This window comes from Crocodylus siamensis, chromosome 3 (assembly GCF_052110815.1).
Source record: "Crocodylus siamensis isolate JL-2025a chromosome 3, ASM5211081v1, whole genome shotgun sequence".
Classification (NCBI taxonomy): domain Eukaryota; kingdom Metazoa; phylum Chordata; order Crocodylia; family Crocodylidae; genus Crocodylus; species Crocodylus siamensis.
Window position 1 is genome coordinate 23,078,681 of NC_143397.1, and position 23,633 is coordinate 23,102,313.

The 23,633-nt window shown below is 45.8% G+C and overlaps 1 protein-coding gene across 1 annotated transcript; it reads left to right on the plus strand.

Moving 5' to 3' along the window:
* Positions 1-441: 441 nt before the first annotated feature.
* On the plus strand, positions 442-22,690 carry TTC23L (tetratricopeptide repeat domain 23 like). Its single transcript, XM_090037931.1, has 11 exons — positions 442-553; positions 2,043-2,232; positions 6,264-6,387; positions 10,956-11,112; positions 12,404-12,529; positions 12,750-12,927; positions 14,902-15,010; positions 15,374-15,501; positions 18,564-18,713; positions 19,878-19,957; positions 21,352-22,690. The coding sequence occupies exons 2-11, from the start codon at positions 2,077-2,079 to the stop codon at positions 21,389-21,391; spliced, it is 1,248 nt and encodes a 415-aa protein (XP_089894057.1). The 5' UTR covers positions 442-553; positions 2,043-2,076; the 3' UTR covers positions 21,392-22,690.
* Positions 22,691-23,633: the final 943 nt, after the last annotated feature.

Here is a 23,633-nt window from a genome sequence, read left to right on the forward strand (position 1 = left end):
AGCCTAATTACCAGACCTGGGGAGTCTGGAGGAGCAAAGTGGAGTGCAGCTGTCTCTATGGGTTGCAGCTGGGAGCGGATCTGCTGCAGAGATGCCCCCTTCCTCCGTATGGCTGCCTATGTACTCATCTTAAAGCGGGCTGGCCTTGATTTGGATCGTGTTGATGCTGAAGGCACAATGGAAAACACCTGCACAATGTACCTGACCCAGGTGATGGGGCAGTCGTGCACGCATGTGCATGTGTGAGTGTACTGTCACCCAGACTACAGCTTAGGGCAGTGCATGTGGTTGTCAGGACTACAGTGTGGGGGGTGGAGCCAGTCACAAAAGCCTCTGACTTGGGGAAAAGGGAGAATAAAGGCTCCAGATTATACAGAAGGAGGAGAGATGCCTGCTAATTGACTCATTGAAATTACATTGAACCTGCCAGAACTGAACAAGTCCTTCATGGAAAGAGCACGGAGCAAATGGCTGCAGAGCTGAGCGCAGGCGCTTGGCCCTGCTCAGCGGAGGAGTAGTTCTTGCTGGGCATTCGCTCCAGTGCGGTCAGCAGGTGATACCTTGTGTCTGTCTCTCCTCTGAGCTCTGCTGCCCTGAGCTGTGTCATTTCTCTATTACAGTCATTAGATCATGGACCATGCAGTAAGGGGGAGCAGGCAGGCAGCAGGGAGGAAAAAAACAACCTGGTCTCTGGGCAGCGGTGATTGGTGTATTGTAATGTGAAGTGGAGTGCGGACTACATTCACTGCAGCTGGGAAGTCATTTAGAGCCAGGGTCCTTCAGCCATGTCTGCGTGTGCTGCAGTGGGGAGCGGGAGGGGGTCTACCCGGTTCTGCTTATCTGTCTTGTTTTTTGGGGCACAGGCCCCACTACCTGAGGCTTTCGGATCTAACCCAACAGCTCAAGAATGGTCTCCTGCCCGGATTACAAGGATATGTTTATGCCTGTGCTCTGGGTGATGTCGGAGAAAGAGGGATGGGGAAGGAGTCAGCAATGTGCTAAGGACATAGGAGCTGCCATACTGGGTCAGACCACAAGCCCATCTCACCCAGCGTCCATCCCATGGCTTTTTTGAGAAGCCATAGGCACTAGCCGCACTTATCTGTTTAGTGTCCTCCCTTGGCACCCTAGTTAGTGACCTACAACCTGCGCTCCTGTTTTATAGTTTTTATTCCCACCAGTTTAGTTGTACATTCAGTGACCTCCCTGAGTGGGGTGTGTAGTTCCTGGTGGGCTCAGCCCACTGTCGTTATGCTACAAATTGGCCTGTCTTTCCCAGCAGCAGAGAGTGGATGTGAAGGGGATGAGTGTTTAAGCATGGTGCATTTAGCATTTCACGTTTGTACAGCTCCTAGCACAGCAGTCTTCTGCTCCATGAAAATTAAGTACTGCAATATAAAAAAGAAACATATTATATTGTTGTAGTAAAGCCTGAAGGCCCCAGTTAAGAACAGTGCTTATTGTTGCTTAGCGCTGTGTTGATGTACAGCGAGAAAATTATTGCTGTCTATAGAGCTATGACTTGTTATGACGGGGCAGGAGGACACAGAACAGACGGAGGCAGTGTGGAGTAAGAGCGAGAGTTTTGATTAGCACATTAAGCGATAACTCTAAAGGGAGGTTATTTGAATAGTCATTGCTTCTGCTGCTCAAGTATTTTGTGCAAATATGTTTATCCTCCACATTACTTTTGAGCGGGTGTAACCAGTCAGTTTGGATCTCCTTAGTATTCCTTGGGAAAAAGGAAATGCAAGCCAGCCTGATGTGTGTTCCTTCAAAATCCAGGCAGAATGCTGTGGATTCTCCTTGTCATGTGTAAGTTGCTTAACTTCATTTCCAAAGGGAGATTTTTTTTTTAGCATCGTTGGCCCAGGAACCTGTAATTCCTCCTTTAACTTGCCACTTTTGTTTTTCATTCACATCCTAATAGTAATATTTTAAGCATTTTTCCCTGTTTCATGTTTAAATGTTGTGCAGCATAAAACAGATGGATCTGCAATAAATCTCCCAAGCAATATAACCTTACAGTATATTCTAATCAGAGTCCAGGAAAACAGCACAGCTGCCTCTGTACATATGGATGAATCAAACAATGAGAGCACAGTAGGAGATAGTGAAGGAGAAGAGGAGACAATGAGGACAGAGGCACTCTGTACAGACTGGGCTTCAACACCCAGGGAGAAACTGCAAGGAGCAATGAAAATGGCAGAAAAGTTCATTGAAAAGAACGAGGTAATATTCTTTTTTATAACTTCCTAAACAGAAGTCCTGTGTGTAATAGTTTCTACTTAAAACTCCTCCATCCTTATCTCTCAGCACTAGCTCTGCAGTCGTGGGGCCGGCGCTGGAAGATTCTTCCCTCTGGTCCCAGGATCCATGCTGGGAGATCCTTCTCTCTCAGAGCCAGCCCTGCGGGGCTTGGGCCGGGAGATAATCTTCCCACCTGGGTCCCATGATTGTGGAGCGGGGTCTGGGAGCCCCCTGCTGCTGGGGCAGGGAGACATCGTCCCCAGCCAGGCTCCAGTGGTGGAGCCCACCGCAGCAGCAGGCAGCTCCTGGGGCAGGGAGAAATCTTCCGCCTCCTGCTGCCCAGCTGACTGGGAACACAACATTTGCGCTCAGTGAGGCATCTACACATGCACTACTGCACAGTAAGTAGTCTGAGTAAATTTGCTACTTGCATTTGCAGATAGCAAATTTATGCGTGATTAGAGCCAATTACTGCGCGGTGAGTGTCTGCACGTGTAGATGCTGATGCTCACTGCACAATATTTAGCTCTGCTGTGCAATAAAGCATCTCCTGTGGATGTGCCCTCAGTTCCCTTTTGGTGAAGTGGGAGTAGTAACACTTCCTGCATCTGTCTAGTCTGTAGATTATAACCTCTTTAGGTAGCTGTCTCTGGTTCTATGTTCATGCAGCATCTAGCTAAGTGACCTCGGTTAGAGCCAGTTAGAATTTTTTCCCACAAAGCAGAGCTGCGTCAGAAAACACACTGCTTACTGATCTTAAAAAAAAAAGGCATTTATGCCATTTGATCACCTCAAATCAATTTAAACTCAGTATGCCCCTGCGCCAAGCCCAGCACATGCCCAGAAGAGGCATCACGTTAGTTGGACCCAGCTCACCCAATATCTGAATAGATCAGGCACTTCAGCAGGGCTTGTTTGGGTTTATCTAATAACTGATTGAATCAGCTTTAGATAAAAACACCAAAAAGTCCCACTGAAGCATGTGATCTATATAGATGCTATGGAGCTGGGTCAAACTAACGCACTGCCTCTTCTGATAAAGCACTTTTTTTTTTGTCTGTTTCTTTGTTTTTCATGTCTGTCAGCAGCCTCTTGTTGCACATGAAATGATTGCAAACACATCTCTGATTCTGACAGTGTCCTTAGTTTTCTTGTGGGCTGTGGAGGAATCCAGGTTTCCAAGATCTGTCTTCAAAGCAGCCAGCTGTGCAGGGTGCCTTAGACCTGGTCCATATTGTGTTCCCCAGAGCCAGGACTTCCCTGAAGCCAGGAACTCCTGTGTACCACGGCTTCCCCTAATAGATGTAGACCTTTCCTGGAGGGAATGCCTCCAAAAGGCTGATGGTAGTTAAGGTAAGTCTGTCTCTCGGCTTACTGGCTGGTATCAAGTAGGGACATGCTCTGATAACTGTTTTAGCAATATGTTTCCTGTCTACTAGGAAGCAGATTCAGATGACTAATCCATTTTACAGCCACACATGACTAAGTCATCCAATGGTAACTGTGGGTAATTTCCAGTTAAGGGTAATTTAAAGCTAATAACCAAGTGACAAGGGGTTGTGGACCTTTTACCAAACTCACACCCCAATGAGGAGGATTCCTTCTCTTGCACAAGCCCCACAAGTGGTCGTGCTGGCATCCAGTACCTCACCCGTACCAGCCTGGAAGAGGAGTGGGGCTCATTGGAGTCATGTCTATAGCTTATCAGCCTCTCATGCCAAATAGGCAAGGGTCCAGTTTTATAGCACCCATGCCTCTCAGTTGCTTAGTTCAGGCTGTGGGTGAAATATATGCCTCTATTTCTGTAGGAAGAGAAGTTTCTCAAACTTGCATGTAGAAGATAATAAATCCCCTGAATGCATTTTAAATGACTTCTTTAAATGTGTGCGTGGAGAGAGGGGTGGGGAGAGAATTACTGTTTAGCTACTGCATTTCATTCATTTTTATGGTAGCAAAACTGACATTTTGATCATCCTTTCCTCAGGCAGTTTGTAGGGACTTTCCTGTCAGAGGCTTTTCTGTTTGTAATCATCAGCCAGATCATTCAGCTCCTAGAAGGAAAGTTTCAAAGAATTAGCAATCATCCTCAAGGAGCCAAAAATAGATCTCAAGGCCTAAGCATGGCAGCAGAGAGGTGTTAGTCATCATCACGACATTTCTGAGAATTACTTTCTCGAACATACGGGGATATTAATAGTCCCCTGGTATTTGCTGTCTTGACAAATTCTTCAGCCTGCTGCTGCTCCATCCCACTATTCTTCCCTTATGCAAAGATCCCTTTGTTGGCTTACCTGCATCAATATATTCTGAATCCTGCCATAGAAAGGTGCTTTTTGAGCTACTTATGTCACTTGTCTGCTGAGGGAATTCTTTCTGAGCCTTTCCTGATCTGGCACTAGGTGCAGATCTGGCCTTACATCCACAAAATAGACCAGCTGTGGTCTGTGATAGTTCAGTAGTGAATGTGCAGTAGACACATGGGCGAGAGCCTTCCTATGAAACCTCTTCTATGGATGCAACAGCTGTATGTCTTGTCAGATCAATACGATTCAGTAAATTGAATGCTATTGGTTTTACTGAGCATAAATTACTTATAAGGTTCCTGAAAGCTGAGTGGGGAAGCAAGGTTTCTACCCTGAAGAACTTGCAGGAAATGAAAGGTAGAAGACAACTTCACAGGAGTGATTAATCCACATTAACTAGAGCATGTGTCCCCTTTGTGCCACATTGCTTGGTTTCGATCTTTTTTTTTTTCCTATCCTTTTTCTTGAAGTGCTTTTAAGGGAGAATTCTGTCATAAAAAGCATAAAAAACAGTACAGCGGTACTCATACTTTTGGCCCTGCAGACTGGATCAGGCCCCACACACCAGGATTGGGCCCTGTGCACCAGGAGCTGGCGCTGGGTCCCCATGCTACCTCTGCCTAGCCCTGCATGCCAGGATAATGCCCTGCACCTCCCTGTGTGCCTGATACAGTGCACAGAGCCGTGCTATCCAGCCTGCAGGGCTCCCCACAAATCTGGAAATTTGGGAGCAGGGGAGTAGTGCCACCGCTCCCCATTTTCAGACCTGTGGGGAGCCCTGCAGGCCAAATGACAGGACACAGGTGGGGCAGATCTGGTCCATGGGCTGGGACTTGAGTACTCCTGGTATATAGGATATATACCCCTGCAATATGTACTCCTGGTAGATAGAATAGCATATAGGAACCAGGTACTACTACTCTGTTAAGTTTGAGAGCCCTCTAGTGGACCATTGAAGAAATCACTGGATCTATCAAAGCAACTGGTGCATGTGTGCACATGCATGCACATAGATATAATGAACATGTGGCCAGGCCTTGTCTGTTAGCATATACTTAGTAAACACAGTTATTTAGAATCCGGCAGCGCTGCTGCAGTTTTCTTATATTATTTAAAGTGCTAGAGAGCAAAAACGTGACAAAGGGATTACAGTCATTGGGATCCCCAGTGAAGTAAGCACAGAGATGACAGTGAAAAGAAGACACAAAAGAAAGCAGCAGTGCAGGTGGCTTTGGGAGAATGGAAGAGATGAAGTAGAGAACAAAAAAAATTACAGAGGTTGGTAAGAGCTAAGCTGCACTGAGTCTTGAAGGTGAAGGCAGAAACCCTAAAGATAAGGGGAAGTCAGAGAAGTGTCTTTAAGAGAAGCGGGATGGATTTGGTCTGAGTGACATGAAACTGATATTTGCCAGCAGCATTTTGACTGTATTGAAGAGGATGAAGTGAAAGTCAGGGAGGCAAGAGACTGCAGTGTTCAAGGCAAGAGGAAGCTGTAACTGAACCATGAGAATCCAAAGCAAGAATCCTTTGTTCTGTGTAATTCTGACATCAGCTCATTCAAGGCTTCAGTTTATTTTCTTATCTATGTGTATATATTTCTCCACCTAGCTTAGGGGAAATAAACCACTTCCAGGGGCTATATGGAGCCCAAAATGATATTTCTTTTTAAACAAAAAGAAATCATATTGCCTATGTTGTGTTGTTTTTCAGGTTCATAAAGCCATCAGGGAACTGACCCGATATGTGGCTCTTGCTAGAATCATTTATGGAGACGGGCACTGGAAAATGGCACAAGCATTCACCAATCTTGCTCACGGCTATATGATTTTGCAAGGTGTGTATCTTCTGCTCTCAGTTGCCCTACTTCAGAAACATGAAAGAGTCTAAAACTGGTTTCAGTACTTAAGTCACACACATATATACACATGTTCACAAACAAGGCTACCAGATGAGTGGTTATGTACACGCATGTGTCTTCGCAGGACCACACTAGTTATCAGAGAACACATTGTGGAAGGAGATGCAAGCAGGCACTGTTATATAAAATAGTCCCATTTCTCTCTTCCTGTGCAAGCAAGTGTTTAGTCCTTGAATAAAGGCTAGGTGGTTGTTATGGCATCTTTTGAAGTGGTTCTTTCAGAGAAGCTGTGGTGTTGCCTTATTCTCTGTATTTGGAGAACGTTCTGCAGAAACAGTAGCTTCCTGGGGACCAGGCATAGATGAGTTTTCTGAGTCAGCAGGAAGATGAAGTTGCGTGTGTGCTGTTTGTGGCCACCTCTCCTCCAAGACTGGTATAAAGTATACAACAGAGTATGCCATAGTCTGTGTCACTGATGTTTCCTTCATGGGGAAAAATGACCTGCAGAGCTTTAAATTCTGCAACTGCCAGCCAGAGGAGCAATGGTACTCTGAGAAGTAGATGCTGGTGTCAGGAGGACCAATGTGCATGCTTGCATCAGGTTGTATAATACCTTTTCTAAAATTTTAGTAATCAATAGGCTCAAATCATACTTGGTTTATTCCCAGGAGTCAATATTTATTCAAGGATAAAACTGGTTTCAGTTCTTCTCTGTAAGATCTCAACAGGATCATATGTGGAAATGTAACTTGGCCAAGGACTGGATGGTTGGAAGTGTTGGGATTTGGTCTCAGACATTGGATCTGGGGGCTCTAGAGGCAAACACCAGCACAACCCAGCACCAGGCTACTACTTTATTTGTAGCTGAAGGCAGGCCAGTAGGAAATGAGTTGTCATTGTTGTTCTCCCCTCCTGCTGTGAAGGCCACCAGTCTCTGACCCCTAATTGGCTGGGACTCCTAATTGGTTGGCCCCTCCAGCCTATTCAAGGCCTATATGGGAAGCATAAACTTGCCTGAGCAGTAAGGTTGTTGTTGCCTTCAAACTAGTCTGCTGTTTCCTGTGTTCCTGTCTCCAGCCCTGGCTCAACATACTGTTGCTAAACCTGGCCTCTGCCTCGTGCCTTGCTCTGTCTTGTTCTCAGACTCCAGGTCCCGACCTGGCTTGCCTCCCGCCCTCTGCCTCTGCCTATTGACTCAGCTCTGTCTCAGACTCCAATCTCCTGGCTTCAGCCCAGCTATTCCCCAGCTGACCTCCAATCTGGACCTTGTGCTAACCACTAGGCAGACTGCCCATGCTCAGTTTAAGATGCTTCAAGAACCACTTATTCATACCTGTGTCTTATCTTTGAAGGTAGCATACTTATCACACAGCTGACTTAAGCTTCATGGCAGGAAAGTTCATCATGATAGTCTCCATCATCTGACAGGAAGGGCTGGTGTCACGCTCTCTATAATATCCTTTCTTGTCCTTTCCACAAGCCAACCTCTAGCACAATAACTGATTACTGAGGAATGGGGGTAGGAAAACAGGAATTTAAAATCATGTTAGAAACAGAAGCTCCTCTTTCACTCTTGAAAGTTAGAAGTGAAGTAAATAAGGAAAGGCTATGGTCCACAAAGCTCACCAAAGTACAAGCCTAAAATGTAATTCATAACAGGAGCTGCATGGGCTATGTGCTTGTGTAACTCAGCGACTTCTTCCAGTCACACAGTCAACAATTTATAAGATAAGCTTTCAATTTTAATTTTGGATATCGTACTAGAAATCTAGCTTCTGTAAGAGCTTAGCAAGCTTGAAGTAATACAGTGCTGTCTTCTTTCCCCTCTGGCTTACATCAAGATAGTGCCTGGGGAATGGGACTGCACTGACATGTATGTGTTAACCTACAAAGTAATGGGCATTCGAACTACAATTAAGTTTGAAAGCTGGAGTGGTGCTGCCATCTAGCGTCAGTGTAATGAAGTAAAGAATGAACCAATGTGTTCCCTAGACCCAGACCTTGAATACACAGAAAGGCACATTAACAAATGAGGGATATTAAACATATAATGGTTCACATGATTCAAAACTGAGCATTTTTTTAGTTTCTTAATGGCAGAATTCTAAATGTATTGGGACAATTTCATGCCCTTGCTCTCAGACAGGGCTCTGTAATATTTTCTTGCCTCCTGCCTAACAGTGCTTAAAGGGACATAATTTACATGCCAGGGAGATGAAAAGCAAGATAAGTTAAAGCAATAAATAAGTGTGGAGAATTACTGAATCCTCTTAACTGTCTGCCATGGTTGTCAAACAAGGGAAACAAAATTTTCAAAGACCAGAATAGAAAACTTGATTGGCACAGCAACATTTTCAGCAATAGCTAAAAGATGTGGCATAGCTCAAATTGGATTTAAAGGTTTGAGACAGAAACAATTGGATGGGATTCTTTGCTCTGTGTTTTGCAGAGGAACAGAACAGATGATCCCAGTAGTTTCTTATAGCTTTCAAACATGTTGATTTATATTGCCCTTATTTTAATGGTACATGTTGACCCGAATGACAGTCACCCTGGCTCAGAAGGGAGGTAACAAATATAACTTTTTTTTTCCTTTTAAAATGAGGACAAGGGTACACTTACTGTAACTGAAATTCAAAACTTAAATGATTTTTCAACAGTACAAAAGTGATGGAACTCATTGTCACAAGACACCGCTGAACACAAACTTTGGGGGGTTCAGGAAGGACTGGATATTTGCATAGATACAAATAATGTGCATGGTCACACAAAATGTGATTGTAAAACTAATATGAGGACAACCTAACCATGAGCTGCTGGAGATGAGAGAGAACCTTACAGGATTTCACAACTGATGATTTCATAGTTGTCTCTTCCATCTCTCTCTGGAGCACAAAAGTCAAACGCAGTTTTGGGATGCATCAGTGGAAGCATTAGGTGCAAGACACAGGAAGTAATAGTGCCTCTATTCAGCACTGGGTAGGCCTCATCTATAGTACTGTGTGTAGTTTTGGGATCCACATTTTAAAAAGGACATGGAAAAGTTAGAGAGGGTCCAGAACCAGGTGACAAAAATGTTACAATCATATGAGTGTCTGAAGGAGCTAGGCATGTTCAGCTTGTGGGAAAGGGACTGAAGAGGGGACATGACAGCAGTCTTCAAGTAGCTGAAGGGCTGCCATAAAGAAGAGAGAAAACACCTTTTTTTCTTTTGCTACAGAAAGGAGGATACTGACCAGTGGCTTGAAGTTGCAGCACAATAGGGTTAGATTGGGTGCCAGGGAAAACATCTTCACTCTAGAACAGTGAGGCAGTGGAATAGTCCGCTTAGGGAAGCTGTGGACTCTCCATCACTGGAGGTGTTCAAGAAGAGGTTGGACAACCACTGGTTGGAAGTGCTTTAGGAGCAGCTACACCTATGTTCTACTATAAGTATTTCCTATGCTTCTGGGCTTTGCTGGTTGCCATATGGGGACATAATTTTGCCAAGAGGTTAGACAATGGATTAGTATAAGATAGTTTGGATAGGTGTAACCCTGCCTGATCCAGGGGGTTGGACTCACCAGATGACCTATCAAGGTTCCTTCCAGCCTGACTTCTCTATGATCTGGTGTGGTCAGAGATGGATTCCAGACTCAATGGACCCCTTATCTGGCTAAGCCTGTAGCAATCTGGGTAAATTTCTTTGTGTGCTCACCAAAGTTATAAGTACTAGTAATAAAAGGAGTTTGTGAGGAAGCAGAAAGAAATGTCTTGCAATGGATTTGGCTGCCCTGGTTCCTTTCCTTTCCTAGTGATAAAGAAAGTATATGGAGAAATAAAAGTGCTGGCAAAGTTCTCTGAAATACAATTATGGGCAACTTCCCTGCTCATCTGAGGATTTGCTTTGGAAATAGCAATATATTTCCCAGCTGGGAGATCGCACCTGTGAGCCACAGTTTACTGAGTTAGAACCTGCTTTAATGCTCAGAAATGCAAAGAGTGTGCTCAGAGCAGTCTGCCTTTTCTGGCTGCTGGCTGATTTTTTTAAATAGCAATTAGGTATTTTCTTGCCTAATGGTACTCTGACTCCCCAAGGAGAGGGAAGGTGCGGACACAATGTGCCGGTGATGGTACACAGATGGCTGCATTGTATGGGGACTTTGGCAAGGGGGACAGTAGGACTAAATATAAAATTAATAATCTTATTTCCATAAAACATTATGTATTGTGGAGGAGGGGTTGCATAAGCCATGACTATGCTGTGTTCCCTTCTACATATTTCCCCATGGTGCATCTTCTCTATTGGCACAGTAGGTCTGTGGAGAGCCCAGTGATAGCTGGAAGGGCTAATCTTCTTCCTTGAACTCTTCTAATTATTTTCCTATGGACTGGGGGTGAAATCCCGGTCTTAAAAAGTCAATGGCACAGCTCCCACAGACATCAATAATGCCAGGTTTTTCCTCCAGCGACTAATTTGTGTCTCTCTAAGGAGCTCCAATAGTTCAGGACAGACATCTGCTTGGATATTTTCTGTGTTTTTTGAGCAAGCTGTTGTCTTCCAGGTCTGCCTGCACAGGCCATACAGCATGCTGAATCAGCCAGACATGCCCTCCTCACACGGGGGCACCTTCCTTCATCTCTGGGAGAAAAGGGAGAAATCTTAGGAACACTTGTGACTCTCTACTATACCTTGGGGACAGCCCACCTGGCACAAAACAAATATCCTTGCCTGTGAAAATACTTCAGATTAAAGTGTCTAATACAAAATGGTTATTAATGTCACATCATGAATGTTACATGGTCTTTTTCACCTTGAAGCAACTGCATGTCACAGCTCATTCAATGGTAAACCATCCTGTACAGCAAAGTGGGCATTGGTGGGTGGTATAGATAGAAAAACAGAGGCCAAAGACATTCAGTGACCTGCCCAACACAGGGAGTTGTTAAATCAAGATTAGGACCAGAAAAAGACACTTTTTTAACCATGGTCAAGTGTTAAAACAAACTGTCATGAGAGGTGACAAATCTTCCATTACTTGCTGTCTTCAAATCCAGACTAGATGTCTTGCTGGAACATGTGCTTCAGCCAAACACAAGCTGTGAATTTCGCTAAGACGATAATTGAATGAAATTCTGTGTTATACAGGGGGTCAGACGAGCTGATTTCAGAAGCCTTCTGACCATAACCATTTGTGGAAAATGGCTTGCAGTTTTGCATTTAAGGCACAACCAAACAGTCTACTAGCTGCTTTTACCCACGCTATATTATTGTACAAGGGAAAGCTGTGCCCCAAAACTAAAATTGGTATTTCTTTTTGGCAGTTTTGTCCCAAAAAGTGATATTAGATTTCTGCAAAAGCAAAATGTCACTGGAAGGCTTGACCACAAGCCAAAAATCCTATGGGAATCCAGAGACAGTCAGAGCAGGGAATAGTCCCCCTAGCCCTTCCCTTGGCTTTTTCATCCTCTATCCCTCATATCCAACATCGTATTTCATCCCTCTTTACTTACAGAGGCCTCAGGGCAGTGTGGCTTGTGTTATACTTTGAGGAACACCACATACATTTGCAGTTCCATGCATGGGACCATGGGGACCATGGTGGCTGCTTTTGTGAGTAATGAGAGACACAAGGATTTCTTTGGATGATATCTTTTATTGGACTAACTGCCTAGTCCAGATAGTCAAACTAACTTTCTAGTGCAAGCCATTTCTTTCTAGTGCAAGCCATTTTCTGAGGAGAGAAGCCAGCACAGCAATAGACTTTGAGAGTAATGTAATGCACCATTTCCTTTAAGCCCCCACTCCCTTGCCAAAGTCATTTCCTGCAGGGAAGCGACAGAGAAGCCAAAGCAACAAACATGCTTCTCAACTGGTGTTGATTGATGTGCAGAGACTGTCCTGGAAACAAATGTCTGAGCAAAGAAATGGTAAAGATTAGTTTCTGGTTGTGTGATTGTGTTTGTTTGGCTGATGGCACGTGCCTTTGGTGGCTTTCCTTGACTGTCCTACTGGCAAAGAATCTTATGTCAATCTGCAGAAGGCAGAGAAGATCATGGAAGAACTGCAGGAGCTGGATGAAGGAGTGATCACGGGACTGAAAATATCTCAGAAAGACCTGGTCATTGCACTCGGCAGGTAAATAAATGAAGGAGGCCTAAACTGAATGCCATGTGTAAGTGAGGACTAGATCTCTGCTGTTTTGAAAAACCATGTCACAGGAATCAGACAGGGTCCGTGACTTCGGTAGGAGTTTTCTTTGTGCATGGGAGCAGGATCAGAGTCTCCCTAACTGAATATCATACTTATTCTGATATGTGCTTTAGACTAAAGGACCCATTTCCTCACTTTCTTCCAGGACATGTTTGCAGCAGAACAAGTTGGGTTTTGCCACGGGTTATTTTGAAAAAGCTGTCACTGCTGTAACTTCAGCAGAAGGAGATATGGCTCCAGAACTGATTAGTCTTTATCAGGAAATTGCCCAAATGGAGCAACTAAAGGAAAACCATGAAAAAGCCATTGCGTATCTACTGAAGGTAAGAAAGCTCAAAATCCCTTTCAGGGCAGCAGGAGTTAAGAGTCCAAGTTAGAGTAACTGCTTGGAGTGTGCTGTAGGCACACTTCTTTATTTGCTTTACATCAGCAATGATTTGCTGAAGGATCTTGCCATTACATCAACTCTGTAGCCTGTCAATGGTCTCTCCACTCTGGTGCACATTTGCTGATGCCAATGCAGTTCTGTCTATAATGTAAGTGGCGATTCGTGCCTGGACTTCCTCAATAGATTCCTGTCAATGAGGACAAACAACTTCCTTGCTTATGAACCCAGTTTCAGCAACATATTGAGTTACTGATGCTTAAATATTAGAGGAACTCTTATTTAGAATTCCTTCAAGCAGTTCTGCTTCAGAAAGTGACAAGTCTCATATGTGAGTCCTTGGTTTGTATCTCAGTTACTGGTATTTCCAAAAAATATCACATCATCAGTAGCACCAAAAGCCCTTGGTCAGTCTTGTGGTAAACCCAACTTGTGCAGGTGGGACTGACCAGACCTGTAACTTAGCAAGCAAGTCTGAAGTGATGCCAGAAAGGTTTGAGCTCTTCTCTCTTTGTCAGAGCTGTATATGCTTTGCCAGACAGAGGAGTACTTTTGTCATTCAGTCAGCAGTTAAAGGGGGCAATTTTTACATAGTTGGCATTTTAAAACACTTTTATTAGACACCTTGCTCTTGAAGCTAGTGGCAATCAAATGTGCCCTGCACTGCCTCCGATCATGGTCAGGATGCATGCATTGTTTTAATTCAGAAAGTCATGGTGATGGAGATATGAGGAACATATCAAGCACTGACTCCATGAAGATCTGAGTCATCTATACCAGAGGTAGTCAACCCATGGCATGTGTGCCACAAGTGGCACAGGCAGCCACTGCATGTGGTAGGCAGAAGACCAGGGAGGGGACAGGAAGCACAGTAGCAGAGAGGCCAGAGAGCAGCAAGCAGAGCAGTCAACCAGGCAGGAAGGGGATTGGAGTGGTACTTGGAGGGTGTGGGACTAATTTGTGGCATGCCTGCCAAATATGTTGGCCCTCATTGATCTGTATTCTCACTGCTCTTGAGAGTGGTCATGCTGTGCAGTAACACTCATGGTGCAGATGCTTGTGTTAGCAGGTGACGTGGTGTGCTAGTTTATCCCCCACTCCTGATAGGGCAGACAACTCCAGTGAAAAGTGCAACCCCACAGGAGTTAAGGGGCTATGTGTGTGAACCAGACCTTAGTTACAAAGTATACAATCTAGTTAGCAAATGAAGAACCTGAGGGTGAGACTAGTTTTAAAAATAAAAATGCCTTTCCCTATTCCAACTAAATTAGAAAGATATTTTGTTTAGAAAGTGCCTCAGTGCTTGTCACTGTCACATGACTCTTTCCTAGGGAGCTTTAATCCCCTCTGTTTGTGAAGTTCAGACACTGAAGATCCCGTATTTAATTTACTGACTACATTAAGTAGAGGCAAAATATTTTCTTTTAACCCATGCTAAGATTTAAATACTGACCAGATATAAAGGATAACTTTTAAAGATGGTCCAAACAAAATACCCAGAATTAAACCCCTGTGAACCTTTTGTGTGGCTTTGAGTTGGATCTCACCCTGAATCAGAAGGTTGATAATAACTTCCATTTTTTTGGAGGCACAAAGCAAACCCTTGGATACAACCTTCCCTAAGTTCTGTTGGGCTGGAAATCTGAATCCAAAGTGCACAGCTTAGGCCCATCTCCAATGTTTTAATTTCAGTGTCTGCTACTTGGGGAAGAGCCAAAACTGGAGGATGAAGACAGACTGAATGCTGGCAGTATTAAATATCAGGAGCCAAGCTGTTTAGCTGGGTGGAATTATCCTGTTACCTCATTTCTGCACCTGTGACTAACTTGACAAAGATAGTGTTGTCTGTGAAAATACCCCCTGCATGCGCTGTGCTTATTTAGCTCAAGTAATCACTGTAATTTTGTTGTAGGCACATTCCATTTGTGTAGCCTTGCACAGGGAGCTCAGCGTTGAAGCGGCTCAAACAGGGCTGTTGCTGGGTAAAGCTTATGCTGCAACTGGAGAAGAGCAGCACATTGGTAAGTGCCTTCTGGACATAGAGTCGGCTCTCCTAGACTCTATAATGCTGCAACACAAAGGGGAAAATGTTGCATGGACTAGTTAGGAATGCACATTTAATCAGTGAGCTGCTTTTTGGGCTATTAAACACCTGAAGTTCATGGTATTGGCACCTCGTGCTACCTCCAGGGGGACATAATTCTGCCACTCGTGGAAGCCTCTCTGAAGAAGTAATAGGCAAAATTGGGCCGTCTGCTTTTAAGAAAGATAGAAACAGACCTTTTTCTAGCCACAAAGTTCATCCATTATTTGGGTAAGAGACTGGTGCAGGTGGGATTGAGAAGGTACCATCGGTTAAGGATAATTGCTTTGCTTAATTCTAGTGGCTGCTGAAATGCATTTCACAGGGAGCCTCAGTGCGTATCAGACACTGCTGAGTGCAGATGACACCCAGACTCTGAGAGCCGTCACAGAATTCAGCAAATGGCTTGTGCGCATTGGGAAAAAGCAGGTAACCACAACCACAAATACTAGTATGCAAACTTACTGCATGCCTCAGTGCCACAGCTTCTCAATCCAGCCTGTGCCTTTCAGTGTTGCATAGGGCCAACAGTTGCAAGGGGACTTTATGGTACCAGGCATCTGTGATTTGTAGGGTCTTCCTGGTCACCCCTCCTCTACCCGCCACTGGAGGGGACAGTAGCACAGCAACCACTTTGTCAGCTGTGTGTCACCAAGGTCCTCCTATGCCAGACCCGTTGCTGACCATAGGGCAGCTTTGCACCAGCAGTGCAGTGCAGGCGCTATGGGCAGCCTCAGGCATGTTCTATTTTGCAGGGTGGGAGAAGCCTTAATTAGAGCACTCCAGCAGACTCGATTAATTGAATCATAGTATCATAGTAGCTAGAGTCGGAAGGGACCTAGGTAGATCATCTAGTCCGACCCCCTGCCTTGGCAGGAAAGAGCACCGGGGTCAGATGACCCCGGCAAGGTGCTTATCTAACTTCCTTTTAAAAATCCCCAGGCTAGGAGCCTGCACCACTTCCCCTGGAAGCCAGTTCCAGGCCCTAGCCGCCCTGACTGTGAAGTAGCGCCTCCTAATATCTAATCTAAACTTACCCTCCGCCAGCTTGTGACCGTTATTCCTGGTCACTCCTGGCAGCGCACGGGGGAACAGGGACTCCCCCAATACCTGCTGATCCCCCCTGACCAGTTTGTAGCAGGCCACAAGGTCCCCCCTTAACCTTCTCTTGTGGAGGCTAAACAGGTTCAGGTCCCGTAGCCTCTCCTCATAAGGCCTGCCCTGCTGACCCCTGATCATACGAGTGGCCCTCCTCTGGACTCTTTCCATATCGTCCACGTCCCTCTTGAAGTGTGGCGCCCAGAACTGGACGCAGTACTCCAGCTGCGGCCTGACCAGTGCCGCATAGAGGGGGAGGATCACCTCCCTGGACCTGCTCGAGATGCATCTGTGGATGCATGACAGGGTACGGTTGGCCTTCTTGACTGCCTCCCCACACTGCCGGCCCATGTTCATCGTGGAGTCAATGACGACTCCAAGATCCTTTTCCGTCTCCGTGCTGGCAAGAGGGGAGTTCCCCAACCTGTAAGTGTGGTGCCGGTTCTTCCTCCCCATGTGCAACACCTTGCACTTATCAGTGTTAAACCCCATCCTATTCTCATCCGCCCACTGTTGCAACCTGTCAAGGTCAGCTTGTAGCCTATTGCACCCTTCTAGTGCACCCACATCCCCCCACATCTTAGTGTCATCAGCAAACTTGAACAGGGTGCTTTCTACCCCCTCATCCAAGTCACTGATGAAGATGTTGAACAGTGCGGGCCCGAGGCCGAGCCCTGCGGAACCCCACTGCCCACATCCTTCCAGGTCGAGAAGAACCCATCCACTACCACCCTCTGGGTGCGGCCCTCCAACCAGTTGGCGACCCATTTGACCGTGTGGGCATCGACACCACAGTCTCCCAGCTTTTTGATGAGGACAGGGTGAGAGACAGTGTCGAAAGCCTTCCGGAAGTCCAGAAAGACTACATCCACAGCAACCCCTGCGTCTAATGATTTGGTGACCTGATCGTAAAAGGCCACCAGGTTGGTCTGACAAGACCTGCCACTGATGAACCCATGTTGGTTGCCCCTAAGCATGCATTCCCCCGCAAGGCCCTCCTGGATGTGTGCCAGGATAATTTTTTCAAAGAGCTTACCCGGGATTGAGGTAAGACTAACTGGCCTGTAATTTCCCGGGTCCTCTTTTTTTCCCTTTTTGAAGATAGGGACCACATTGGCCCTCTTCCAGTCCTCCGGCACCTCACCAGAGCACCACGAGTGCTCATAGAGCCGCGCCAGGGGTCCCGCAATGACCTCGACCAGTTCCTGTAGAACCCTAGGGTGAAGATCGTCCGGACCAGCGGACTTGAACACGTCCAGCCTCTCCAGAAGTACCCTAACTAACTCCTCGCTAACCCTTGGCCCAGGCGTGTCTCTCTCGGGGCCCAAGGGGGGCCCAGCAGGGAGGTGGCTGAACTGGTCCCTACTTAGGAAGACAGAGGCAAAGAAATCGTTAAATATGTTAGCTTTGTCATCTGGCGTGATGACTAAGTTGCCCATCGTGTCCTGCAGGGGCCCCACATTACCCGGGACCCTCTTTTTACCCCCTATGTATTTGAAGAAGGACTTCTTATTGTCCCCAATCCGGGAAGCTAGTCCTATCTCCATCTCTGCCTTGGCCCTCCTGACTGCCCCCCTACATCCTCGGGCGACTGTAACATAGTCCTTCTTGGTGATGACCCCATCTCTCCATTGGGTGTATGCCTCCCTTTTAGCAAGGAGACATTCCCGGATGCTCTTAGTGAGCCATGGGGGTTTATGTGCCCTCCTGCTCCCTTTGACCCTTGTTGGGATTACCTCCCTTTGGGCATGGAGGATCGTCTCCTTAAGGAGCAACCACTCACCTTCGACATCTGATTCCCTTCCCCTCTGGGTCCTCAGCGCTTCCCCAACGATCCTCCTTAGCTTGTTGAAGTCAGCCCTCCTAAAGTCTAGGGCTGTTGCCTTGCTGCAGCCCTTTGCCACCTTACGCTGGATGGTGAATTCCAGCAAGCGATGATCGCTGTCTCCCAGGTGGCCCATCACCCGCAGCCCCCTCACCAGGTCATCACCCGTGGCCAGCACCAGGTCCAACAAGGCGTCTCCCCTGGTGGGACTGTGCACCTCCTGCACTCTGGCTAAGAACCGACGTGAGCGATCAGACTTGGCTGACTGCTCCTCCCAGCAGATGTCTGGGAAGTTCAGGTCCCCCATGATGACCACATCCTTAGCCCTCACTGCCTCTGTGAGCTGACCTAAGAATTCCTGGTCGAGCTCTTCTCGCTGGTTGGGAGGTCTATAGTAGACTCCCACCGTTAAGTCTCTCTCCCCTGGACTGCCTTCTCCAATGCACTGTAATTCCCCGTGCATCTACAGGCACCCAAAAAAAGTTACATCAAGCAATCATTTAAGGAGTCTGTTCTGGACACTGCCATATTTTATGTGCTGATCAGCTTTTGGATTTTTGTCGTTTAGCAAGCCTACAAACTGCTGGACGATTCCTTAAAGGCCAACATAGACATCAATAGTGATTTTAGTGAGAAGACGGTTGAAATTTACCATCTCATGGGCAGTATCTGCTTAGCAGAAGGAGAGATAAGAGAGGCTCATCAGCTCTTCAGTAAGGTAATACTAATGTTATGTTGCTTATTTCTTGCATTTATCATCTCAAGTTTGTCTCAAAATGGCATTGAGTACAATTACATTTAGGTGGGTTTACATGGCAAATGGCAAAGTAGTGTTGTAGAGATGCACTAGATAGCTTCAAATGAGCTCGCCAAGGAATCAGGTGTAGTTTAGCACAGAGCTTAACACAAACTCCTAAGTCTTACTGACCTGCATAAATCTCTCACACACCCAGGAGCCCCTTCGTGTGTGCCATAGGCAAGCTGGGCGAGCAGCTACCCTGGCCTTTATCCCTGTAGAACTGCTGGACTGGTTTGGATTCTTTTTGGAGTCAGTAGTGCTGATGAACTCACAAGATTGCTGCCAACATACAGCTGGAGATGGGAAGGTGACCAGAATATCTGATGTTGAGGGAAGAGGGGAAGGGCCTACTAGGAGATGGGCATAGTCTTCTGCCACCCTGTTCTCCATGCTAATGAATGAATAAAAGGAAACCCCATGAATTAAAAGGAAAAGTGGCTCCCTTCCCCTGACCAGCAGGAGAGAAACTAGCCCCTACCCAGCGTCTCTGCTTCAGTTTCCCCAGTGGTTAATATTCCTTGCAGGTGAATTACTTGGTCACTGAGGGCTCTGATGATGAAAAGCATCATGTAATAATGCTATGATTTTTTATGTGAACCTGTGCACTTAAATCTAAAGAAGAGAGCTCTTGGATTCTAGCAGCTTTTCTGTAGGCTACAGAAAAAATTCTTAAAATCAAATAGTCACTGGTAGTGACTTTAGGCAGGAGGGATTTGAAGTCTCCATGTGGTGTCTAATGCCAAATTTTCAAACACCAGAACAAGCCCTTTATAAACAGAAATCCTGTTTATAACAGCATTCTCCAGACCCCCGCTTTTAACATTCCCACCACCAAGATGCAGCAAATTGACTCACTCTATTAGAAGAGAGCTAGTGCCCTCTTCTAATGTGGTCTCGAGGTGGGGAAGATTATGACTATGGGGTTGTGCTATATTCCTTTTATCTTTTCTGCTTGGAAACACTGGTGTTTCTTTACTAACATACAGATTACTAGGTGCCAAACACAGTGAATCTGTTTACCAGGTGACTTGATTGATTTCAGAACCAGCTTTTGTCCTTTTATGTCCATTTTATCCTGCACAGTGTTTGCAGATTCAGCTGGCTGTTTATGGACCTCAACACAGGAAACCCAGAGCGATGCGAGAGCTTCTGAACATGTTGAAGTGAGTAATAGACCATTAGTAGCATGGTTGTGATGTTGTGCTGGACAATTATGGTTACTACTGAGCACAGCCAAGGTACTGTTACAGCCACAGGGAACTTAGCAGATTGGTGTTATCCACAATCAAGGCAGGGAAGAGGCTGGTATCCACAAAAAAGGCAGGGACTCTTCTGGAAGGCAGGAGATCCTGAGGATGCAACTCAGAGAAGAGGCACAGTGCCCTCCACCTCCACGGTGCTCTCCTCCACCTTTGCACCCCCTGGTTCTGGGTTTCTGTGGGGCCCAAAATGGTCCCTTGCACCAATTACAGCAGCCCACAGACAGCATCCCCCGGGCTGCATTGTACACTATGAAGCAACCTATATTGACCCCTCACTGCATCTCCTCTATAGGAATTATCCTCTGGCCTCTTTAAGGTTAGCATATATGTGACTGCAGGAGCACACTGAAGCTGGAGCGTTTGCCAGGATCACCCTGGCTGTCTCAAAGAATTAACAGGAGCACGTGGAGTCTCTTGCTGCTGATTCAAGAGCCCTCATTCAGATCGGGCTGGCAGCACCTGACAGCTCTTGGCAACCGATATTTGCTCTGCCAAAACAGGTTTCTAAAATCCCCGTGATCGTTTATTCTGCCAAAACAGTCACTTTCCTGACTGAAAGATGTTGTTGTTCCTTTATTGTTAAGGTTTAATGCCTAGGGCCTAGATCCAAACAAAGGCTTGGCATCTGGAAGTGAGACGTAATCACAATTTGGGCACTCAAGTCCAGTATTGTAGGTCTGCAAATGTCTCTTTAGATGCACCTGGATGCACCTAAACTCCACTGGTGCCACTGCTTTTCCAACCTTTGAACCAACACTTCCTTATAAATCGCAGCTACCAGTGGAGGACCTGGTGGTGCCATTGCACCCTCTTGTACCAGCCCATTGTTGGAGCCCTCTGCCATGAAGCGAGGCGTAGGTTCAGTTCCCTCAGTCTGAGGAGATTCAAGCCTGTGTGCCCTCCTCCTGCCAAACAGACAGTGGACTATTCTGCAGGGGAAACAGTCATCGCCCCTCCTCTTCCTAAACCTGTTTCACTCTGCAGCAAAGTCAAGATTCATTAGGCCAGACACAGGGAGCAGAAGGGAAGAAAAACCTGGTGGACTGGGAGGGGAGACCTGGCCTCTGGTCCCTCCTCTCAGGACTGTTGCTGTGTTTTCACACTAAAATGGTTGGATGTGCAGAAGCAGTGCAATCTGGGCAGGCAGGTGTTTTGTGTTTCGACACCAGGTAAATAGGATGGGATTGTCCCATTTGTCCATGCAAAGGAGTAGGGTCTGGGATTTGTAGCCTAAGAATGACTAGAATGGGACAGCACCAGGAAAGAAAGTGAATTTAATGTCTCCTCTATTGTAGGTCTTCTGCCATTTGTGAGGGGAACAGGCCCCTGGGATAGAAGAGATGGACAGCGCTACGTCAGACAGGGCTGACAGAGTTCCCAGCGCCTTGGCAAGAGTGCCACAGATAAAACCGAATGCTAGTGCTGGGAGGCTGCTTTGGATAAACTCAAGCAAACTCCCCATGTTTCCAGCTTGGGGAAAAGTATTAGTAATTTTGCTTTGGTTGTGGGAAAGTACTAACTTGCCCGTCAAATTTGCCCCTCCTGGCCTCCCTTTAGATTTTCTTTCCTTACTGTATTTCAAGGCCGGGTTATAAGAGCGGCATGGCAGGGGTCTGTAATTTATGCCCTTTATTTCCCCCAGAGCAGTCTAAAACAAATAGAGCTCCCTTTGGAAGAGATTTTTGCTCCAAGCATGTGTACACAGGGATGTGAGAGCCTTTTTAGAAGACATTCCACACATCCTTGAGTGAGTCCCCCCCGAGGGAAGCAAATGCAATGATTCTTCCCCAGAACTGTTTGCACAGTGGCTTTTTTTGGTCAGTTCACTTGGAGAATATTAAATTTAGCTGGGCTCGGTATGGGAGCTCCAAAGGGCAAATGCCTTCTCCTCAGCATGAAATCTCCCTTTAAGGCTTTGACTTCCTTTCAAAACCTTTATTGTAGCAAACTTCCCTCCTTACAGCTGTGTTCCCACCTGTTGCTGGCCACAGCTTAGCAGTTTCTGTTAGAAAAGGGGCAAACATTTTCAGCACTGCTGTGACTGGGAACCCCCAGGCCACTTTTCAAGAGAAAGATGCCCAGGTCCTTTGCACATGATGCACATGACTCCTGTTGCAGATCTTGCTGCCTATCTAATCTTTCGGCACCATTCAGCACCATGTTAGCTGGGTGGGGAAGTCACAACACAGTATTTATGCTGCTCTGACTGCCCTTCTGAACACTCATAGTGTAGTTGCTGCATCCTAAACATGTCCAGATGGGGAGTCACCATAGCATAGCCACCATATGCTCACCTCAGCATTTAGACAAGTCCATAGTCATCATGAAACCTATGATTTAACTTAGGCACAGGGACACAGCTGGATAAGACATGGCTGAGCCAGTGTACTGCATTAAGTACCCAGATGGTGCCCACAGGACTCGACAAAGACCATACTCTTTACTGAGGGTTTACCCCATAATGTTGAACCCTTGGCTGCCACAGTCCTTACTATAGGACATGACACCTAAATACCTTTGTACATCTGGTCCCGTGTGAAGCCAGTGGGATGCAGAGGATGCCCTTCCTCCTTGAGGAAAAATTCTGTGTGCTTAGGGTTCCCTGTTCCACTATATCCATGATGTTAGTTATGACTGGTGGTTACTACCATTCAGCTTGTTTTAATTTTTCAGGATCTTCCTTCCAACCTCACTGTGGCATACATAATAGAAAAAGCTGTTACATAGATGAGAAAATAGTATACCAGTTGGGTTCAGATGGACCATTCATGTTTAACATCTGTATTTCTGTGAGCCATATGTCCAAAAGTAATGTTAAAATCTCATCTGTGTCCATCAATACAACAGAAGGTAAGTCAGACAACTGGGAATACATTTAAGGAAGTCAGGCAGTGGTTTGCTTTCTCACTTGAGAGATTATGTACATCATTCTTAGCAGTTCAACACATTCAAGGGCAATAGACAAATAACTATCGATACAACTTTCAGATAAATAGTGATCACACTTGTATTGAAGGGAAACTAGAGAGGTTAGGAGAAAAAACAGTGATTTTAACTACAGTCTTAAAAGGAAAACTCATGTAAAGTGTAAATTAAGCATGAAAACAAAGTAATATATGGCTCTTCTATGATTTTGGATGTTGTAAAATCCCCAAGGGCTACTTTTATTAGAAAATTAATTCTAGGTGACACCAATTATGAAAATTATAACAGTGGAACCCTATTGCTCTGAATGGGTAAATAGAGCAAGTGCTACATAAAGTGGTCAGTAAGAGCTTATTTTAAATATCACTTTCAAATTATTTGGACTCCTGTAAAGTATACAAGTCAACTGATATCGGGTGATCTTCTCACCAGCAGCCTTGTTCTCCTTCACCACTTCTCTCCTGTTCTCATTTCAAATTAATTTGCACCTTCTGTGGGATAGGGATGCAGTTGTCCTATGCCTGTACAGGGCCTTGATGCTGAATGAGGGTCTTGGGCCCTACTGCAATACAAATAAATGAGCACACACAAGTTGCCTAACAAAACAGTGAAAGTCTCTCACTGACCCCTGGTTTACTCCAATTGTCCTCTT

What these genes read in the sequence shown, in the direction of transcription:
- TTC23L (XM_090037931.1), top strand. Translation starts at nt 2,077, where the DNA reads ATGGATGAATCAAACAATGAGAGCACAGTAGGAGATAGTGAAGGAGAA. An exon ending in GCCCACCTGGCACAAAACAA is followed by an intron (nt 11,113 to 12,403) that starts ATATCCTTGCCT and finishes TGACTGTCCTAC; the next exon opens with TGGCAAAGAATCTTATGTCA. An exon ending in TGCGCATTGGGAAAAAGCAG is followed by an intron (nt 15,502 to 18,563) that starts GTAACCACAACC and finishes TTTGTCGTTTAG; the next exon opens with CAAGCCTACAAACTGCTGGA.